The following is an 18,032-nucleotide window of genomic DNA, read 5'->3' as shown; positions in this document are numbered from 1 at the left end:
TATCGCTGAATGCAAAAGAATATCTGGTACTTTCCAAAGCCGAGAGAGATTAAAAAAAAGCCAAATGCAATTTAATTAATGGACTGAAAATAAAAAGCACATGGCAGTGATAATCAACACAGACCTGGTTTTTCTTAATCAGCAGCTGCACAGTGTGAAGATTGTTGCCATGGTCAGTGGAAGTTGCAACAGGCATGCGCTCCTCTATCCAAAGCTGTGGAAATGGGGAGAAAACAAAACAAAACATAAAAACATCAAACTAATGTTTCAATTATTTTCTTTCTTTTTCTATTTTTTTTGCATACAGGGTCAAAACTCGTAGAGAAGCGAGAACACAGAACAAAAGGAATAGACAAAAGAGGTTGGGGGAGGGGGGTGGAGACACCAAAATCAGGGTAGAGGGATGAAATAAAGGGAGACCTGGAGGAAGAAAGGAAACTGGGAATAACGGGAGCAAGGGAAGGGGAGGATGACGCAGGGAGTGAAAAATCTGGACAAAGGTGCAAATTGTCAATCACAGAAGTGGAAGGCAAAACTGGGGAAGAATCAGAAAAGGAACAAACATACAAACAAACAAAAAATATCCAACAGGAGGGTGAGGGGGTAGAGGAAATCTGAACACCGAGAAACCCAGTAAGAAGTGGAGTTGTGGAGGGTTAATGAGGGAAGAAGATCATTAATATGGATGGAGGGGTAACCTGAGGTGGTAGTAAACAGTGGTCTTGAAACACTGGAGCGAAGAATGAGTTTGAACAGACCAAGGAAGTGGGTTCCACATTAAAGACGAATGAATAAGTGGAGGTGAACAGTGAGCTGAGATTTTGGAAGCTTCACGTAAAGAGGGTTACTGTCAGATCACATGCTCCCTGCAGAGTCCTGGATGGCGGGTGGTGGGGGGGGGAGCGAGGAGGCAGTAGAAGACAGAGACCACTGACCTGTCTCCAATGTGAAAGTGATAGATCGAGAGACTCAGCTTCATCATGGGAGATGCCAATGATATTGAAGGCTTTGGTTTCCACAGCATCAAATTTAAATGGTGTTTGGCAGGGGAGCCAGTCAAAAGGGGAGAGAAGTACTCAATCAAGCTGCACATGAAGAGCTTTGCTCGATAGAGGATGCCGAATCTGCGGCTGGTTTTGCAGGCCAACTGAGACATGTGGTTTGCCCATGAAAGATCATCGGTGATGGTGAGGCCCATAAATTTGAGGAAGTGAACTTCTTCAAGAGGATTATTAAGGGAGATAATGGAAGGGCTCACCAGGCAGTCTTTTCAGAGAGAAAGAGTGAGAATGTGAGATTTGTCAGTCATATTCAAAGTTTGGGAGCAGCTCCTGATCCTGGCAATGTCTGCAGAGATGGAAGAGGCTGCTGTGTGGAGTGCAAGCAGGGGTGTCAGACTGGATTGAATGCTCGAGATACATCTAGAGAGACAGCCCGATCTCATATCTGACATTGAGGGCCTCCATACATTGTTGGGAGAAGAGAAGCAGCATATCCAGAGAAGAATGACCCTGTCTGAAATCAGAATTGATGATGTAAGATCAGGCCATTAGGACAAAAAGCAAGGATTTGATGTCAATTGAAATGATGGATTCCATGACATTCCCGATTGAAAGCAATTGAATAGAACTTCTTTTTTTGTATACCTTGTTGAGGCTCGTATCAGAGCTAACACACAACGCACAGCAAGGAGGTCATGAGACAAGAGGGGCAGGAGTGGGAAGGACAAAACAGTAAGGAACAGAGACATTAGGAGATCTGTGGAAGGGCGAGGGGTGGGGCGGGGAACACGGGGTATACAAGATGGACATTACAGGGACTTTCAGGAAGGAAAGCAGTGAATTTAAAGATGGGTTTGGGGTGGATTCACGGGGGTAGAAAAGATCGAGGATTTGGATGGGGGACGATAAGAGGTGGTGGTGAACAGCTGTTTTGAAGGCCTGGAGGGAAGAATGGGATTGAACAGAGTGAGGGAGTTTATTCCAAAGGCAGGAAAAAAAGAGGAATGAAAGAGTGAAGGTGAGCAGTGATTCGTGATTTGGGTAGTTTTACCAGAAGGGGGTTGTTGGTGGACCTTGACCACCCTGCGGAAATGTAGTGGGGACAAATCTCAGACACAGCAGGGGGTGGGGGGGTAGTGACCGGAGAGGAGACTGTAGAAGACAAAGACCACCGACCTGCCTACAGTGAGAGAGTGAGAGGCCCAAAGACTCAGCCTCATAGCAGAAGATGCCAATGATCCGAAATGCCTTGGTTTCCACAGCATGAAGCCGAGAAAAAGGTGGGAGGCAGGAGCACCAGCCCAGAGGGGAGAGCAGTACTCCATCAGGCTGCAGACAAAAGCTTTGTATGTCATCAGGAGCTCAGATGAGTAGAGGAAGGACTTTTCACGATGGAGGATTCCCAGTCGGCGACAGGCTTTGGAGGCCAGGTTGAAGTCAAGAGGATCTGTTTTTTGCACCATATTTGTGTAATGCAGTGATGTTGGCTGACATTTCCAGTGTGGACGCGGAAGCTTCTCTGGCAAACACGTTGTGCTGCTGCAATGACTTTACCAGCTTGCCTTTGTTTGCAGTATCTTTGGCCATCCTTCGTCTATTATGCTCATTGCACGAGTGGTCATCCTCATAGTTACTCATCATCAGCATCGCCTTGGTCTGAGAAGCTATTTTTGTCCGTAGATTATACGATTGTGTCCATCTGCTCAGTGCTGATCCGATTCTGGTGATGCCAACCAACCACCCGCTCCTCTTTCATGTTGCATTCAACCAATCAGTGCTATGGTCTGGGTCTACCCAATTGAAGCAACGACCAGACTCCTTGACAACAAAGTTTCCTCTCTGGAACTCCAGACGAACCTCTGTGGGCAGCCTATTCATCTCGGACAGGTGGACTGCACCCCACCTTGAATAAGTGCCATGATCTTATCAGAAGTAGTATGGTAGCATATGCCCGAATGCATATAGACACAGATCCAAAATCCCATCACGCTGTGCTTGAGTGAAAAGCAGTAAGACACTGACCATTGGCATATATTGCCACCAAAATTCTGTGTTTGGTCTTCATGTTTTATCCTGTTGCTGAAATTCTTTGTGTGTTGGTTAAATTCCATTCTTGACAGATTTACTACCTAATCTAGCTACACTATCCTAATCTATCCAGCAACTGCGACACCAATCTAATCTTGCAAAGTAAGCACAAAATATAAGCAAAACAAGAAAAAGAGCAGAGATCGCAGACCCTCACCAGGACTTGTTTTGTATGGTTTATTGTGTGTGGCATTTGTGTACTGGTATGCTCTGTAATTAATAAGACATAATAATAACTGCCACTTTATAACCGACCACAGTGATGACCAGGTACCAAGATGTCCCGCTTTGATCGGACACCTGACACTGACCCATGACTTTTTTTTACTATTATTCAATTGAGTTTAGAGTGGGACAAGTCTGAAGACGACGATGGTTCACGAGCGGTATTTGACGATGTAGATTGTTTCAGAAGTCAAGGATGAGACAATGTGATAATGTTTGACCAAGATATAAAATGATCATGATGTGATACGGGTGACAGGTTATTAGCTGCAAAATGTCGAAAACCCGGTTTCGTTCAACAACTTTAAAAATTTGACCTTTGCATTACCTTTAAAGGTCACAAAACAATGTTTTTGACATTAAAATAAGGAAACAGGATACGTGCTATAGCTTATTGGAGTTAGTTCGTCGAAGAAGGTCGTAAACCCGGTTCGATTCCCACAACTTTGAAAATTTGACCTTTGTGAACTTTAAAGGTCAAAGGTCAAGGATTATGACCTTTGGTGCAAAACTTGCTCTGGAACATTCCAGGAACAATATAACGTCATATAGGCTATATGGCATTTCGCAGTCCTCGGATTATCCATACTTTGATGAAATCAGCATAAAAACAAACTTGAAGGGGGCGCCACGGGCAAGGTGTTCGAGATAGAGAAAAATGGTTTGAAGACTTTAGGTGGGAAATGACCTCAAGATTATGCATAAAAAATATTGTCATCCTAGCTCTCAAAGTTTGGGCGGTCGTATGATTTTTATGTCAAAATTCGAAATTTTCTATGTTCGTGACCTTGTGACGAAAATGAAAAATCAAGCTCCGTGGGGCTATGCAGGTGCCATTGTGCTAACCAAATACCGAAACCCCTGCCAGATTCGACAAGCCCCTCGGAGAAGATGGATTTTTGTCAAAATTTGCAATTTTCTAAGTTTGTGACCTTGTGACGAAAATGAAAAATCGAGCTCCGTGGGGCTATGCAGGTGCCATTGGGCTAACCAAATACCGAAACCCCTGCCAGATTCAACAAACCCCCTCGGAGAAGATGCAAATTGAAATCGGCTACCCCCTCAAAACACAATTCGCAATTTTCTAAGTTCGTGACCTTGTGACCTTGACACGAAAATGAAAAATTGAGCTCTGAGCAGGTGCCATTGGGCTAACCAAATACCGAAATCCGTCAGATTCGACAAACCCCCCAGGAGAAGATGCAAATTGAAATCAGCTAACCCCTAAAAACACATGTTTTTTGGGCGTGGCTCCGCCCATAATGGGCGCACCACGCCCATTCTCCGGAAAACACAACGAGATCATGATATAAACCTCCCACCAAAATTTTATCAGGATCGTATCAAAACCCACGGAGCTATGCTCGGGACAGAGACAGACAGACAAGCCGGTAGGAGGACATGGGTAGTCAACTACCCAATATAACCTGATGTGATGGGCCCGTTTGATGGGGAATGACCTGAGGATTAAGCACAAGAAAATTCATGATTCGAGCTTCAAGGGTTAATGCTGCAGATTGTTTTTTCGTTAAAATACCCCCACATTTAGAGGTTTTTCGGCCATTGCTCGGCAACGGAGGGGTCCATATCAACGGTTCTCTTACACATAACGAGGACATACCATGAACCTACCATACCAGTTTCATGTATATCTGACTCAGTCTCTGAGATATAACAAACTTCGTTTTTTTATTGTTTTCGACCAGGGTTCATTCAAAGTCTATCTCCGAGAGTTTTCATAGGATCCGGCTGGAATTTTTTCACAATATGGCTGAATGTACTGCCCACAGTCACTCGTGGCCCGATTTTTGAAAAAATAATTTTTTAATGATTTTTCAAAAATTTCAAAGTCCCGTTGCTAGGCAACAGTGGTGTCCATAGCAACGGTTTTCATTTGCACACAACTAGGTCGTGGTATGAACCTACCAACCAAGTTTCATCGAAATCGCCATTGTATTAACGGAGCACTGGACCGAACAGAGGGACTGATAGACAGACAGACAGACAAAATATCGACGGAAAAAGTGATAAGGGCAGAACAAATTTCAAAAAAAAAATTTTTTGAAAATTTTTTTTTCGACTAGATCGACTACCCAACAGACAGACAGACAATAACAAATATAGTGGTCACTTATTTTTTTCGTGAAAATATTTTTTCGTCAACAAATTAAAATAAATTCAATTCAAATCAAATACAAGACCAAATAGGTACACAATCCTACATTCGAGTAATCAGAAGGAACCCAAACAAGCAAAAAGCAAAGATGAAGTCATCAGGTGGAACCTGGATAGGATTCACATTTCAGCTGTTACTCCTCTGCACTCAAACCCATCCAGGCACAGCCAAATGAGACTTTTTCAAAAAAAATAATAAAAGAAGAAGAAAAGAACCCAAATCAAAAAATTTAATAATTCTGGCTGCCAGACCATGCATCCGATCGAGTTGATATTTAAAACATGCATTCCCCATCACGACTAGATCAAAAATGTGTAGTTTCATGTCGATTGATGAAGCAGTTCCAGAGAAAACATTAAATATTTTCCCTCAATCCAATATGGCTGCCAAACCATGTGATCTGTCAATTATTTCTGAACAAACTTGTACAACCATGGCTTTTTTATGTTTTTATTTGTATACCAAGTTGAGGCTCGTGTGAGAGCTAATACACAGAAACATACAGTATAACAAGGCAGGAGACAAGAGGGGTGGGAGAGTGAAACACAAAATATTGGGCAACAAATACAATGGAATGTCTGAGGAAGGGAGAGGGATGGGGCGGGGTACACAGGGTAACAAGATGGTACGGCAGGGACTTTCAGGAAGGAAAACAGGGAATTTGACGGAGATGAGTTTGGGGGTGGATTAACGGGGGAAGTAAAGATCAAGATTTTGGATGGGGGAATTTATGAGATGATGATGAATAGCTGTTTTGAAGACCTGGAGGGAGGAGTGGGATTGAGGAGAGTGTGGGAGTTTGTTCCAAAAGTGGGGAAAAAAGTGGAATAAAAGAGTGAGGGTGAGCAGTGATTCTTGATTTTTGCAATTTCACCAGAATGGGGTTTTTGGCGGACCTTGAGCGCCCTGAGGAAATATAGGGGGGACGGATCACAGACAGAGCAAGGGGTGGGCAAGGCCGAAGAGGAGATGATAGAAGACAAAGACCACTGACCTGCCTCCGGTGAGAAAATGAGAGACCCAAAGACTCAGCTTCATCGCGAGATATACCAATTATCCTAAAAGCCTTGGTTTCCACAGCCTGAAGTCGAGCTAGGTGTGAGGCAAGAGCACTACTCCAGAGGGGGGAGTACTACTCTATCAGACTGTGGATGAAAGCTTTGTATGTGGTCAGGAGATCAGGTGTGCCAAGGAAGGACTTTGGATGACGTAGGATACCTAGTCGGTGACTGGCTTTGGAGGCCAGCTTGGAGATGTGGCATTCCCAGGAAAGATCGTGGCAGATAGCGAGACCCAAAAGCTTGAATGAAAAGACTTCAAGGGGATTATTGAGAAAGTAGATGGGGGAGTTTTCCAGACGGTTCTTTCAGAGAGACGCGGTGAGGGTGTGAGATTTGTCAGGATTGAAAGACATTCCAAGTGTTGGATCAGCTTGTGATTTTATCCAGGTCTGCAGTAGTGAAGAGGCTGCTGCTTGCCGATCTGAGGGATGAGAGATGGTATGGCAGAAATTTGGAGTCATCAGCAAAGAGAGAAAGAGGATTTTCCAGGGAATCTGAGAGATCATTGATGAAAACCAGAAAAAGCACAGGGCCAAGAACACTGCCTTGAGGAACTCCAGCCTGGACAGGAGGAGATGAGAGAATAATTATCAAAGATGGCTTGGGGAACACTGTGTGAAGTTTCCCCTCGATTTATCCAGCTGTTCTGGAGATTTTTTATCGGTTTGAGGGTAAATCCAATATGGCTGCCAAACTATGTGACCCATGACATCATGTGTGTGAACCTTTGTTCTTCGTGGATAAGTGGTCATACATGTAAAGTTTCGCCTCAATCTGTTCAGCCACTTCAGAGAAGAAGATTTTTGAAAGTTTTTTTTTTAAACAATATGGCTGCCGAATCACATGACCGATGTCATCAAAAAATTTTCTGTGAACCATTTTATCCCGAGATGGCCCTCAAAATTTTTTATACTGATCAGATGTAGCATTCCACATATGCAATTATGACATCATAATGAAGGCACCTATGATGTCATTAAATAAAAAAGTAATCACTTATTTGATTTTTGAGTTCTTTGACAATAACCCAATGAGTACTTACCATGTGCCAAGTTTCAATTTTTTCCTTCATGCGGTTTCAGAGATACAGAGGTCCAAAGTTTTTCCATTTTTCCAACATGGCTGCCACACCACGTGACCTATGACATCAAAAGTATGAATAAAACATTCTATTTGAGTGGTCGCTCCTTTGGTGAAAATTTTGTCTTGGTCTGACAAGCGGTTGTGGAGAAAACCACTAAAGTTCTGTGTGGACAAACAAACGGACCCAAATGCAATTCCCTCTCCTTTGGCAAGAGTAATAATGAATCTGAGCGAGTGGGGTGTTTTGGGATTGTCAATAAATTTTCTTGTTACCCTCTGTAGCAAGATGGAATCAACAAACATCATACACACGTTCAACTGGTTCATATAGGCAAACAAATTCACAAAACATGATATAGTTTGGTTGCATTGCAGCATGACTGTCAAATTGCCAGAATTTCAGCACATCTGTAAACCGTTCCTAATAGAAAACCGTTCTAGCTGTAAACCGTTCGAGGTTGTCGTTCCTAATAGACATTTTACCATGTATTTATGGCCAATGCTGTCCGAAACATCCAATAATCATGACTAAATGATGTCTTGCGGAAGATTTTTATTGACGATATCAAAACTCCAGTACGAGTCAAGTGAATGTGGTGAAAAACAGCCGTTATTTTGAGTCGGCCATTAAAAGGGATTAAAAAACTCAAAATCTAATCTTGTAATGTAAATACTTGATTCTGATTCAGCATACCAATATACATCTCTTAAGAATGAGTCCCTGCCATTAACATGAAATTGTTCATTTTTTTCTCCAAACATGGCCCTGTCTAATAGGCTGGATCTGAATCAGGACCTGAGCCAAAATATAATCAGCTTGCACTTGTCACCGAACCAACTCATAAACCAAGTTTTGGCTTAACCTGTCAACAACCTTTTGAAATATCATGCTATACAGTACATCAATTTTGGCCTCATCTATCAATTGCGAAGAATCAGTTGAAAAATTCTAGTATCCAGATATTCACCAAAATTGAAAAAAAAAATTCATACTTGCCACACACCCAACCTGTCCAGTAAGTTTCGTCCAAATCCATCCATAACTTTTTAAAGTATCATGCTATATATATATATATATATATATATATATATATATATATATATATATATATATATATATATATATATATATATATATATATATATATATATATATATATATATATATATATATATATATATATATATATATATATATATATATATATATATATATATATATATATATATATATATATATGTATATATATATATATATATATATATATATATATATATATATATATATGTATACACATAGTTTTTGGCCCACTCAATGGTGAAGAATCACTTTAAAAATTCTGGATCTGGATCTTCACCAAACTCTAATCAATTCACATCCTTGTCACACACCCAACCTGTCCAGGAAGTTTCGTCCAAATCAGTCCATAACGTTTTTGAGATGTCCTGCTCACACAGACACAGACAGGGGTGAAAACATAACCTCCATCCACCTTCGGTGGCAGAGACAACTGTTAGATAAATAGTCATTGCAGATGACAAGAACCAAACTCACAATTTCATCTTCCAGGTCACGGTTGTACTGATGGACCTCTTTGGAAGCAAGGAGCTTGTTACGACGTTCCTGCAGTGGAGGAAACACTTGTTTGAAGCGCATCTCGACACTCATGCGCTTACCATCCACCTCATCCTCATCTTTGCCTTTATCTTCTTGACATAAAGCCTGAGCCTGGCTCTGAAGCTCCTCCACTTCCTTGCTTCGCACCTCCGTTTGATGCTCCAGCATCTGATCGACACACAAAGCAATTAATGCTTACCTGTGACTCCATTTGAGTGTCAATTTCGTCTAAGCAACACAAATTTTAAGTATAATGTGGTCACACAACTACGATCCTTTACTTTTAATGTTATTTTGTCTCGCAACGAAGCATACAAAGATGTGCTGCAAATCATACAAAACTGATATGGTTCATATTTAACCAATAGGTAGAAGTTTATATTCAAATCATAAGCCCTCCTGCAAAAATGTACACTTTATAATTAACACAACAGCACTCAACATGGGAATGCAGTACTTGTGAGGCAATAACATTTGGTGGTGCCAGAACGTTTGGCTAATACCTGAAGAAAGCTTTGAGTTGTGGAAATATCACATGAGGCTCAACGTATCTCTATTATTTTAATATAATTACCTCCACCACCGAAGGTGAAGGAGGTTATGTCTTCACCACTTTGTTTGTTTGTGTTCAGGATATCTCAAAAAGTTGTAGACATATCCGGATGAAATTTTGTGGACAGGTTGGGTATGTGACAAGGACGAAATGATTAGATTTTGGAGAAAATCCAGATCCAGATCCAATTACTAGAACTTTTAAGTGATTCTTCACCATTGAGAGATAGGGTCAAAAACGATATCTCAAAAAGTTGTGGATGGATTCAGATGAAACTTGGTGGACCTGTTATGTTGGGTGTGTGACAAGGAAGAATTGATTCGATTTTGGTGAATATCTGGATGCGTTTCCAACTACTCAAATTTTTTTAAGTGATTCTTCACAATTGAGAGATCGGGCTAAAAATGATACATCGCACGATATCTCAAAAAGTTGTGGATGGATTCGGACAAAACTTGGTGGACAGGTTAGGTGTGTTGCAAAGATGAATTTATTCGATTTTGGTGAAGATCTGGATACGAGAATTATTTAATTCTATAGTGATTCTTCACCATTGAGAGATAGGGCCAAAAACGATATAGCACTGTATAGCATGATATTTCAAAAATGTATTTGGCCCGATAAGTTCTCATGGATAAGGCATTATGTGATGGAAGTATGCGCTCCATCAAGTGCCCTACTAGTTATATCTGGAATGTCTTATACAGCTATTTATATGATTATATTGCCACACAAAGAGTGAATAATTGGAAGTGATTTCAAAAGGATTGATTCTATGACTTAGAAGGATGTGTGTAATTAAAAGGCATACTTGAACCTTGGAGTATTTTGGGTCACAAACATGCAATCACCACCACCATAACATCCCTTTTTGATGTTGGCATGAACATTTATTATTAGGACTGTGTTAATATTCGAGTGGTAGGACAAGCAGGCATTTTGGCAACAAAAAGAGTTTAGGTGTTTGTTTTGTCTGAACAAAAAATATATATATATATATATATATATATATATATATATATATATATATATATATATATATATATATATATATATGAAACCTGATTACTGGACTTGCACCTGGCCTGATATGGCAACTTCTATCACTGAAAATATGAGAAGTATCAAATTAAAAAAGCATCCAGATAAGGAAAATAGGCTTGAAAGGCTTTAACTACGTATATGTTGTTAAATTTAACTAGTTCTCTTACAAGGACTTTTTTTTTAAATGCCAGAGGCAACCATTAGGCCCATCAAAGCCTACAAAATGGTTGTCAACCTATAGTTGTTTGTCCGTGCTCTATCTTTTTTTTTAATGCCGAGCAGCAAGCAAGGAAGCAGCATGTACCATTTTTAGAAGTCTTTGGTATGACTCGGCAAGAGTTCGAACCTCCGACCTCCCAGATTCAGAGTGGACGGACATTAAACCATTACACCACCAAGCCTGATGAACACAAGTAACATACCTGTTGCTTTTTGAGCAGTATGTTAACACTCGTGAGGTCTTTCCCAAAGTCGTCAGAAGATATCTGATTTTCCAAATCGCCAATCCATGTGCCCAGGTTGTCGCAGCTCTGAGTGAAGAGCTCCGCACGGTTGGCATCAAAGAGGCGCTGCGCCTTGAGCTGCGTGGTGGTCTCCAGCTCTTGCCAAAGACTTGCCAGCAATGCCAGCTTCTCCTGGACCACCTCACTCATCTCTGGCTTCTCTGACATCAGCTGTTTCCCATCCTAGTTACATACAAAAGTTTACGTTTACATCCTCCAGTTTAAGTTTTCTACAACACAGATGTATCTCACCATTTTATGCCTAAAAAGACATCCTCAGAATAACTTGGACCAAAACAGATGGTTTCCATGAACTATCCTAGGTCCCACCATCATTTGTAACTCAACCTAATCAATGTATCACCTTAATATTACACTACCAATTAGGCCTAAGTCACATTTGCTCTACGGTGAGGATACGGCGGCCGTACACCCTCTGAATTGACAGAAACGTGCGGTGGCCGCAGAGCTTCTGCGGTGGCCTCAGGGTGGCCCTACGCCGTTTGGCTATCTTTTACAGGCCGTAGGAGTCGCCGTAGAATTATAACGCGGAGTTATAACTTTTTTCATTTCTATGTTCGCCGTAGCAATTTGACAAGCCGAAAAAAAAAAAAAATGAACCCACTCGTTACCGTCCGTCTGGCCGCACGTTCGCCTTAGGGCCCCCTGCGGTCGCCTTGCGGGCACCTTGAGGCTACCTTGCATCTGCCTTGAAAATTCTATGGCCGCCGCAGGGCCCCCTTAAGGTCACCGTGCGACATTAAATCAAAGACCGTACGACACCCCCACGTTTTCAGTCTCCACAATTTATAAATATGCCGTGCGGCTCCCCGAAAAATAAAAACATATGTGACTGCTACATTGTGTGACCGTGGAAATACTGCGGCCACCGTATAATTGCTAGTGGCCATAGATTTTGGAGACCCCACGGCCGCCGTGGCAAATGTGACTTAGGCCTTACAAACAACAATTTAGTTTCAGCCAGTAATGATCATGTAAACAGCATTCATTGTAGATGAAAAGGTGCTCCTGGACTCCCAACTGCAGATTTCAGAAGAATCATCCCAAACACAAATCGACTTTAAAAGAAAAAGAAAAGTAAATGGACACTGACGAGCATTGCAGTCACTTGGCAAGAAAGAAGATATTTGAAAAATGTGGAAAGAAGATGGTAAATAACGTTTGCTTTTAAATGTTTGTACATCATTAAATTGTGCCACCTTTTTGATGTGCAATCACCTTTTCTATCTTCTCCAACCACTCCTTATTGGAAGCCAGCTCAGCCATGAAGGATTGGTGCTTCTGCCACTTGCTGTGCAAATTTCGTGCCTCATCATAGGACATGTCCTGAGCAGTCAGCATTTTCTCATTGATCCACAGTGTCAGCTGTGGGTGTAAAGTGAGTGAGTGGAGAACAGGGAGAACAACAGGCACATACCGAGGGTTGAGAGACATAATGTTGTAACTGCATTTTTGGCGGGGTTGAATAAAATAGCACTCATGTCTTTCAACACCATATTAATACATTGATGCAAATTTAGGAAAATCTTTTTTTTTTCAAAAACAAATGCGTTTGATAATACAGCAGAATATTTTAAGACAGGCAGGTTGGGGTTTAACAATAAATAAATCAATAAAGTTATGAATGTGGAGTTGGATGGGGTGCAGGGGGAGTGAATGAAGCATGCATCACTCGATTCAAAGTGATATGATGAGATTAAAGCATTTGGGATGGGCACTTCTTAATCGGGCCTCTCCTGTACACCAGACATGTACAAGCCTTGAATTGCAAGAAGTGTATTATCTGAATGTCATGGTGTCAAAAGAAAACAAAAAAAGGCGGTTTCAGTGATGTTATACTTTTGATTATAAATTGACAAAAGCAACAGCCGAGAAATAAAATATGAACAATCATTGTGGACATCACATTGGCTCCTCAAAACACAGACAATCCAAGGAAATACAAGGAACTTGGTCACAGGAGGCCATGTCAGTGACAACCACTTGTGCTTTTTGTTCTATTCATTTCATACCTCATTGAAGATGAATTGATCTATCCGTCCATTAATAGTCTATGATATGAACGCAATACACCTTTTACCCACTTAAGTTGGGATTTAGAGGGGATGGGGTGATAGAAGTGGTCATGGAGAGAACAGTGAGGCAGGCACAGAAACATCACCAGAAGGTTTAAAAAAAAAAGAAGGGACCAATGGGGTTGTAGGGTGAGGCATGAACAAGCACAGCAAGCACATTCACTTTTTACAGAGATCCTCTCACAGTTATCACAACCACAGCACATGCATACAATCAACCATCTATACCTTAACTACCCACCAGTCGTGCCAATGTCCACACACTCTATCCCCAATGCATCTCTATACCTATCCAATTCCAATTTAAACATCTCTACGTTTCATCTGCCACTACCTTTTGAGGGAGAACATTCCATGCATCAAATACTCATTGATTGAAACTATTTGTCTTGACTCTCCTCTTCTTTACCCTCAAGCTATGCCCCATGGACCTACCACTGTCTATTGTGCTGAAAACTTTTTCTGCATTTATTTTGCCAATACCCTCCATTAACTAAAACCTCTCCATCAAATCCCCTCAAAATCATGCAGATTTCAAAATATTTCAAGTATCTCCTAGTTTACAAAGTCCAGTCTCCATCAGCCACTTCTTGTCACTTAGTCTAGCCCCAGAATACAATGTTAGGAAGCAATGTACATAATCCACACGAATAAATATCAGTGTGTGTGTGTGTGTCAGTGTGTGCGTGTGTGTCAGTGTGTGCGTGTGTGTCAGTGTGTGTCAGTGTGTGAGTCTCCTCCATAACTCCAAAATCATGAAACCTAGCGGCCTGAAACTTTACATGCATACGAAGGGAGTGAGGGGTCGCTCCCCCTTCACCCCACCCCTCATTGCTCCACCCAACTCTGTCTCTCTCCCCCTCCCCTCCCCTCAGTCCTCTCTCCATCCCCTACCTCCCCCTCTGTTAAGGGGACTATTTAGGACTGATGGTTTACTTTTGAATATAAAACAGCTTCCTCAGAATGTAGCATGTACAAATCAGATTCAGAGTGAGCTGACCAGAGGGGTGCAAAGATCGCGATATGTACAAGCATGCATGCATGCATGCATGCAGGTAGGTAGGCCATTGCCAGGTATATACCGTGTGTTTTAAATGCTCCCACCTGGTTTTATATAGAACACGATGGTTAAAAAGAAAATGTTGCTGTTTGGCTGCATTTTATTGCCCTTCCCTTCCCCTCACGCACACCTCCTCCCTGCCATTCCTTCCCCCACACCCCCTCACTCTCTCACTCTCTCTCCCCCCCCCCCCATCTCTCCCTCTCTTCCTATCAGTGAAGTGACAGGTGGTATTTGCTTGTCATACAATAATGCATGCATGTTTCAGCAAAAATTTGGGAATCCACAGAGAAAGCTTCAAGGAACCAAATAAAATAAATAATCACAAAAATCATGTCATGGAGGTACTTTATGAGGGGTTAGAAGCAAGGGATCACAAAATCATGAAAGTCACACCAAAAATAGAAATAACTGGAGCGGCCGCATACAATTGCAAGCAGTTATGCCGAGTACCGAATGACGCCCGTACCGACGACAATGCCACCTCACACCACCCATTCCAATGAAATATACCATCGACTACTCATATACGAAACGTGAAATACATCATCTACTACCCATATCCAAAAAGGTGTTCATGTATTCTGTGTCCCTTTCTCCCGAAAAGGTGGAGAGCTTGTTGTCAAACCTCGACTCTGATTTTGCAACCGGTCCAGATGGCATCAGCCTTTACGTTCGAACAACCTGCTCTACTGCTCTTGCTCACTCACTCTGTTCTATTCACCCTCATTTACTCAAGGTCATCTGCCATCTGCTTGGAAATCAGCAAACATTATTGCTCTGCATAAAAACGTGCAAAAACTGATCCCTGCAATTACAGACCAATCAGCCTGCTCCCAATCATCAGCAAGGTCATGGAATTCATCATCGCTTCTGACATCAAATCCTTCCTCTTCTCCAATGGCTTGATTTCTAACCATCAATTTTGATTCAGACCAGGTCATTCAACCCTGGACATGATGATTCTGCTTTCTCAACACTGGATGGAGGGTCTCAATGCCAAACATGAGATCAGAGCCATCTCCCGAGAAATATAGTGAGCTTTTGATATGGTCTAGCATTCTACACTGCTCACCAAACTCTCTTCGTATGGTATCCAAGGCATTCTCCGTTCATGGCTCGCAGACTTCCTCTCCTGTTGCAGTCAATGCATGGCACATAATGGAATACTCTCATCTCCTCTTCCTGTCTAGGCTGGAGTTCCTCAATGCAGTGTTCTTGGCACTGTGTTATTTCTGGTTTTCATCAATAATCTCAGATTCTCTGGAATATCCTCTATCTCTTTGCTGATGACTCCACCATCTGCTGTACCATCTCTCATTCCTCTGATCGGCAGGCAGCAGCCTCTTCACTCTCTGCAGACCAGGATGAAATCAAAAGCTGGTTAAACACTTGGAATATGTCCTTCATTTCCGAGAAGTCTTGCACCCTCACCATCATGTCGCTCCAAAAGGACCGTCTGGAACCCCCCCCCCCCCCACCCGCCGCCCCAAATCTATTCTCAACAATCCTCTGGAAGAAGTCTTTTCTTTCAAGCATTTGGGTCTCACTATCTGCCATGATATTTCCTGGGAAAGCCACATCTCCAAGCTAGCCTCTGAAGCCAGTTGCCGACTCGGCATCCTGCATCGTGCAAAGTCCTTACTTGGCACACCTAAGCTTCTAACCACTTTAAAGCTTTCATCCGCAGGCTGATGGAGTACTGCTCCACCATCTGCGGTGGTGCTCCTGCCTCACACCCAGCTCGACTTCACGCTGTGGAAACCAAGGCTTTTAGGATCATTGGTATCTCCTGCGATGAAACCGAGTCCTTGGGTCTCTCGCTCTCTCACCGGAGGCATGTCGGTGGTCTTTCTGTCTTCTGCCGTCTCCTCACCAGACTTGCTTCCCCCCCTGTTCTGTCTGTGATCTGTCGCCCCCTATATTTCCTCAGTGTACTCATGGTCTGCCAAAAAAAACCCTTCTCATAAAACTGCCAAAATCAAGAATCGCTGCTCACCTTCGCTCTTTCATTCCTCTTTTTCCTGCCTCTGGAACAAACTCTCACTCTCTTCAATCCCACTCCTCCCTCCAGTTCTTCAAAACAGCTGTTTACCACCATCTCATATTTTCCCCCATACAAAATCTAGATCTTTATGACCCCCGTTAATCCATCGCAAACCCAACTCCTTCAAATTCCCTGTTTTCCTTCCTGAAAGTCCCTGTGGTACCATCTTATTTACCCTATGTACCCAACCCCACCCCATTCCTTTCTCTTCCACAGATCTCCTGTTGTCTCTGTTCCCCACCCCTTGTCTCCTGCCTTGTTATATGTTTCTCTGTATTAGCTATTACACGAGCCTCAACATGGTATACAAAGAAATAATATACATATATATATATTCATATATATATATATACATATATATACATATATATATATATATATATATATATATATATATATATATATATATATACATATATATATACATATATATATATACATATATATATATATATATATATACATATATATATACCGTATTTTCACGACCAAAAGGCGCACCGTGCCAAAAGGCGCAGTCTCAGTTGTGTGTGCCGTTCCTGTATTTGACACACACATAAGGCGCTCCTCACGATAGGGCGCGGGTTTTATATGAATATCCTCTACTACGTACGTCCGCCGTACAACAACACACTCACACAAGCACACAAGTGTGCGTATTTAAAAATAGATCGGGAGCAAAATTGAGTTTGGTTGTGCTTTATTAAAGTATTAGTTACAAAAATACTAAAACAATCAAATACCGGTAATAGTCTTTAATCAAATCCATCGAAATCCTCATCCTCTGTTTCGGAATCGAACTGCGCTAAACCCAACCTAGCAGGTCCACCTTCCTCGCCGTCAGAGTCACTTTCTGCACCGTGCGGCTCCTCCGAAATGATGCCGGCTTTAGCGAAAGCTCGGACAACAGTGCCAGCAGACACGTTAGCCCAGGCATCAACAATCCAGTGGCAAACTGTGGCGTAACTCGCCCGGCACTGCCTTCCACCCTTTGTGAAGCTGTGCTCTCCTTCGGTCATCCACCGCTCCCACGCCGCTCGCAGCCTCACTTTGAACGGCCGGTTCACGCCGATGTCCAGCGGTTGGAGTTCCTTTGTCAAGCCTCCCGGAATCACAGCAAGCGTAGCGTTCATCTGCTTCACTTGTATTTTCACGTCGTCGGTGAGATGAGCACGCATAGAGTCATAAATCAGGAGCGAAGGTGATGCGTGGAAAAAACCACCCGGTCTTCTTACATACACCTGCCTCAGCCACTCCTTCATCATTCCCTCGTCCATCCAGCCCTTTTCATTTGCCTTGATAATGACGCCTGCTGGAAACGTCTCTTTAGGCAAAGTCTTCCTCTTGAAAATTACCATCGGCGGCAGTTTCTGTCCATCGGCGTGGCAGCCAAGCACAACAGTAAACGAAGCCTTCTCATACCCCGTTGTGCGTATCGCCACCGTGCTGGTTCCCTTCCTCTCCACCGTGTGACTCA

At 42.3% G+C, this 18,032-nt stretch overlaps 1 protein-coding gene across 3 annotated transcripts in view; it reads right to left on the bottom strand.

Moving 5' to 3' along the window:
• Nucleotides 1-18,032, bottom strand: part of SPTBN1 (spectrin beta, non-erythrocytic 1) — a 300,241-nt gene that overhangs the window by 98,585 nt on the left and 183,624 nt on the right. For all 3 annotated transcript variants that reach the window (XM_085888100.1, XM_085888098.1, XM_085888099.1), the window contains 4 exons: nucleotides 12,592-12,738; nucleotides 11,272-11,535; nucleotides 9,190-9,420; nucleotides 125-214 (listed from right to left, as the gene is read on the bottom strand). In XM_085888100.1, coding sequence (XP_085744226.1) covers nucleotides 125-214; nucleotides 9,190-9,420; nucleotides 11,272-11,535; nucleotides 12,592-12,738 — 732 coding nt within the window. The remainder of the gene's footprint in view (nucleotides 1-124; nucleotides 215-9,189; nucleotides 9,421-11,271; nucleotides 11,536-12,591; nucleotides 12,739-18,032) is intronic.

This window comes from Eptatretus burgeri, chromosome 7, assembly GCF_056783735.1.
Source record: "Eptatretus burgeri isolate ZD-2024b chromosome 7, Ebu_testis_v1, whole genome shotgun sequence".
Lineage (NCBI taxonomy): Eukaryota > Metazoa > Chordata > Myxini > Myxiniformes > Myxinidae > Eptatretus > Eptatretus burgeri.
The sequence above is the reverse complement of the archived record's forward strand: the minus strand, read 5'-3'. Positions and strand labels throughout refer to the sequence as shown.